This window comes from Bos indicus, chromosome X (genome assembly GCF_029378745.1).
Source record: "Bos indicus isolate NIAB-ARS_2022 breed Sahiwal x Tharparkar chromosome X, NIAB-ARS_B.indTharparkar_mat_pri_1.0, whole genome shotgun sequence".
Classification (NCBI taxonomy): domain Eukaryota; kingdom Metazoa; phylum Chordata; class Mammalia; order Artiodactyla; family Bovidae; genus Bos; species Bos indicus.
In genome coordinates this window covers 10,501,268-10,505,562 of record NC_091789.1, presented here as the reverse complement: position 1 = coordinate 10,505,562, position 4,295 = coordinate 10,501,268, and the positions used below count along the sequence as shown (strand labels likewise).

The 4,295-nt window shown below is 54.5% G+C and overlaps 1 protein-coding gene across 1 annotated transcript; it reads left to right on the top strand.

Moving 5' to 3' along the window:
• Positions 1-1,523: 1,523 nt before the first annotated feature.
• LOC109555010 (DDB1- and CUL4-associated factor 12-like protein 2) lies at positions 1,524-4,033 on the top strand. The gene has a single exon (XM_019955567.2). It carries the CDS (start codon positions 1,620-1,622, stop codon positions 3,009-3,011), a length of 1,392 nt encoding a protein of 463 aa, XP_019811126.2. The 5' UTR covers positions 1,524-1,619; the 3' UTR covers positions 3,012-4,033.
• The last annotated feature ends 262 nt before the right edge of the window (positions 4,034-4,295 follow it).

The window sequence follows — 4,295 nt, the reverse complement described above, 5'->3', positions numbered from 1 at the left end:
ATGAAGTCTTATTGTATAATATCCATTTTTATGAGGTGGAATCAAAAAAAAAAAGGAAAGCATTATGGTGTTATGGTAGGTTAAGTTAAAGGAATTTGCAATCAGTTATTCTCTAGCAATGTCAGTTCTAACTATGAAGTTGTCAGCACTCTTTTCATTGTCAGGTCTCTCCCTATCTACCATCCTCACCCACCTCCTGATATAGCATTAAACATGGAGAGGAATATGAGGGAGGAGTGGGCATTGTGACTTTCCATTTGGACTGGAGTGGTGGGAAGGATCCACGGTCGATAGTTAATTCACTTCCCTTCCCCAAACGCACCCACTGAGCAAACATGGCTTTAGATAAGATTGGGGTGAGTGCAGAGTTGGTTTCGGCCGCCAGCCACGTGTATCTCTGCGTAATTGAGCACGTCTGGACATACTGCTAAACCTATGCTCTGAATTCCTGTTCTCCATCATTGTGTCTATGTGGTTTTATCCTTCTGGAAAGTTCTTCATTATCTGTGCTTCTGGAAATCCTGTACATCCCTCAGGCCCTGCCCCAACTTCCCACCGGGCCTCTCACACATGACAAGACTCCACCTGGGATCCCCAATCCTGAAGCTTCAGTCTCGACCACAAGACCCTAACCCCACCCAGGCGGGAGGTGGAGCCTGGGGAATTACATTTGGAATGCACCCCTGAAGGATGCTGGTGCCTGAGCTCAGGGAACTCAATTTGAGAACCCTGGGGGTGGGGTGGGGGTGTGGAATCGGTTGAACATTTTTAATAGACTTCAGTAGAGTGGTCAAACAAGAGGGGCCACAGACAGCCCTAATGGGGAGGGTCCTTGCCTCTGCCAAACACCACTATCCCTGGTCAAGTTCACTAACTGCAACAAAGACGTTCCACAAATCGCACCAACTGCACATTTGTTTCAACAGATAACTTTGAGCGCTCCTTCTAGCCTCATACTTGACTGTACTTTAGCTTTCAGAACTATTTCAGTAAGGATTTTATGAAGGTTAGTTGGTTGTTGCTGTCCTGAGGGTCGTGAAACTCCCCAAGTAGGCGATCAGGGGGCTTGGGCAGGCAGTATTAGATGTATCTGCTCGGAGACCGCTAGGGAATACCAGAGCACTGGTCCTGGGTGAGTCTCCCCCGGCGGCGGCTCCATCCACCCCTCCCTCCTGCCCCTTCCGACCCCTCCTTCCTGCCCCCTTCCGACCTCTCCTTCCTGCCCCCTTCCGACCCCTCCCTGCCCGGCGCGTGCTACCCTGCACCCCACACCCGCCCCTCCGGCGGCCTCCGCCCCCTCGCCCTCGCCCCCAGCGTCGTCCTTGTCCCACACCGACTTCGCTCCCGCAGCCCTCGCCGCTGGCCGCACTTCCCGCCCTCGCCTGGATCCACGTCGCCGCCGCCCTCGCTGCCGCGCGCCGCCCCGCGCTCCGCTCGCCTGGCCGCCTCTCCTCGCCGGGCCGCCCGCCCTCGCCTCCGCCTCCGCCTCCGCCGCGCCCCGGGCTCGGTCGGCTCCGCGCCCCTGGCCGCCTCGGCCCCCCGCCGACCCTACCGCTGCCACGGCCAACCCGGGAGCCACGCGCCGCCGCCGCGCCGCCTCCACCCGCCCGCCGCCCGGCATGGCCCCGCAGCAAACAGGTAGCAGGAAGCGGAAAGCGCCCGCGCTCCAGGAGGCCGCCGCGGGCTCGTCGTCTCAGGTCTCCGCGGCGGTGGACGGGGACGGGCCGCTGCCGCTCAAGAAGCCCAAGCGGCCGGCGGCTCCGCGCTCGCTGGTGAACTACCTGAAGGGGCGCGAGGTGGGCGCGCGGGGCCGCGCCAGGCTCCCGGGCTTCGATGGCGAGCTGCGCGGCTTCGCGGTGCGGAAGCTCCCCGAGCTGCTACGGGAGCGCGAGCTGTCCCTGGGCACCCTCAACAAGGTGTTCGCGTCACAGTGGCTGAACGCCAGGCAGGTGGTGTGCGGTACCAAGTGCAACACGCTCTTCGTGGTGGACGTGCAGTCGGGCCAGATAACGCGCATCCCCCTTATGCGGGATCGCGGGCCTCCGCCGGCCCGCGCCCAGCCGGGCTGCGGCATCCATGCCATCCAGCTGAATCCCTCCAAGACCCTGCTGGCCACCGGGGGCGAGAACCCCAACAGCCTTGCCATCTACCAGTTGCCAACGCTGGACCCCATGTGCCTGGGCGACCGCCACGGCCACAAGGACTGGATCTTCGCCATCGCCTGGATGAGCGACACCGTGGCCGTGAGCGGCTCCCGTGACGGTACCTTGGCGCTCTGGAAGATAGACCCCGACATATTCCAGGGCAGCATTGCCTGGCACAGCGATGCAGGGCTCCCCGTGTACGCCCACATCCGTCCCCGGGATGTGGAGAACATCCCCAGGGCCAGCACCAACCCCAGTAACCGCAAGGTGCGGGCCCTGGCCTTCAGCGCCAAGAACCAGGAGCTGGGAGCCGTGTCCCTGGACGGCTACTTCCACCTGTGGAAAGCCCGGAGCACCCTGTCCAGGCTGCTGTCCATCAGGCTGCCCTACTGCCGAGAGAACGTGTGCCTGACCTACTGCGATGAGTTGTCCCTCTACGCGGTGGGCTCCCAGTCCCATGTCTCTTTCCTGGATCCGCGGCAGCGCCAGCAGAACATTCGGCCCCTGTGCTCCCGCGAGGGCGGCACGGGTGTGCGCTCCCTGAGCTTCTATGAGCACATCGTCACCGTGGGCACCGGCCACGGCTCTCTGCTCTTCTATGACGTCCGCGCGCAGAAGTTCCTGGAGGAGAGGGCCTCGGCCAGCCCGTACTCCTCTCCAGGGCATGCAGGGAGGAAGCTCAAGCTGACCTGTGGCAGAGGCTGGCTCAACCATGATGACCTGTGGGTGAACTATTTCGGTGGCATCGGCGAGTTCCCCAACGCGCTCTACACCCACTGCTACAACTGGCCGGAGATGAAGCTCTTTGTCGCTGGCGGCCCTCTCCCTTCAGGCCTCCATGGGAACTATGCAGGCCTCTGGAGCTAAGGATGGCCGCCCTGTCCTCAAAGTGCCCAGATTTACCTTCCAGTCCCCTCCCACTTTCCTCTTTCACTCTGTGTTTGTGCTTTTGACTCTGTGTGGCTTTTATCTTCCAGGGGGAAGGGGTCCAGTTTACCTCTGCTTAGTTTATTATGCAAAGAGAGAGAAGGCAAAAGTGGTCCCTGGGGCAATCAACACTTGGCTTTAAGATTTTTCTGCACCTCCTCCAACCACCATCTCTTTTGCCTCTCACATAGAATTTTGGCTAATCCTTAATTGTGTTCTCATTGAATGATTCACACATGCTTTCTCTTGGCTCACACAGTCATGGTTCCTACTATAATTCACTACTTTAGTTTAATCAATGTTTCAGTAGTAACTTCAGGTCTTTTACACATTTCAGATATATTGTGTTTCTGGGAAACGTGTGCTATAAAGTGTCTTTTGGGCTGATCTGAGGAACTACCCATCATATAACAGAGCAGGTTTATAGCCCTACTCCAATTAGAAAATTCATTTCAAGTTCTAGATTGTCACCATTTGGGGTATGTTTCATTTGGATGTTGGAAACTGTGTTTGTTGTTTGTATATTGTTGGTGTATAAAATACTTTAAAATATGTTCTCTTTTAAAAGAAATCTTATAATTATGTTCATCCTATTAATCACAATTTTGATTATTTAGTAAAAAATTGAAGCATCAGTACCCCCAGGCCTTCAGTCCTCTTGTCTAAATCCGCTATATTATGGCCTGCTTACTTGGGTAGTATTTATGCTACAAATTTTAGAGCTAATCAGAACTGACCTCTATGTGGCAGGACAATCAGGGAGGTACTTTTTGCGGTGAACATTTCTTTACATTTTAGGTAACACTATCCAGGCAGCCATTTACAGAGAAAGGCTGACTGTTGTGTTCAATGTAGGTGGTGGTGACCATATTTTATTGTAAATGTGGATAAGCCTTTTATCTGGATTGAGTATGTGGTGTACTGCAGGAAAGAAAAATAAAGTATGTTCAGCATTTTGGCAATTAAGTGCTACGCTAAAGTTTCTGAATGCTTAAACATATACTTTATTTTTTCTTAATTGTCCTTCTAGGAATTAAAGTCAAAATCTTCCAGAAGAGAAACAAGGTGAAATATCACCTATACACATAGTACTCTGTATGTTTGTTTTTGAAAAGCACACTTATGCTATTATCTTGGGTTAAAAGATTCAGTGACATCTTGAATACCTTCAGGTCAGTTGCTCAGTCATGTCCCACTCTTTGCGACCCCATGGACTGCAGCATG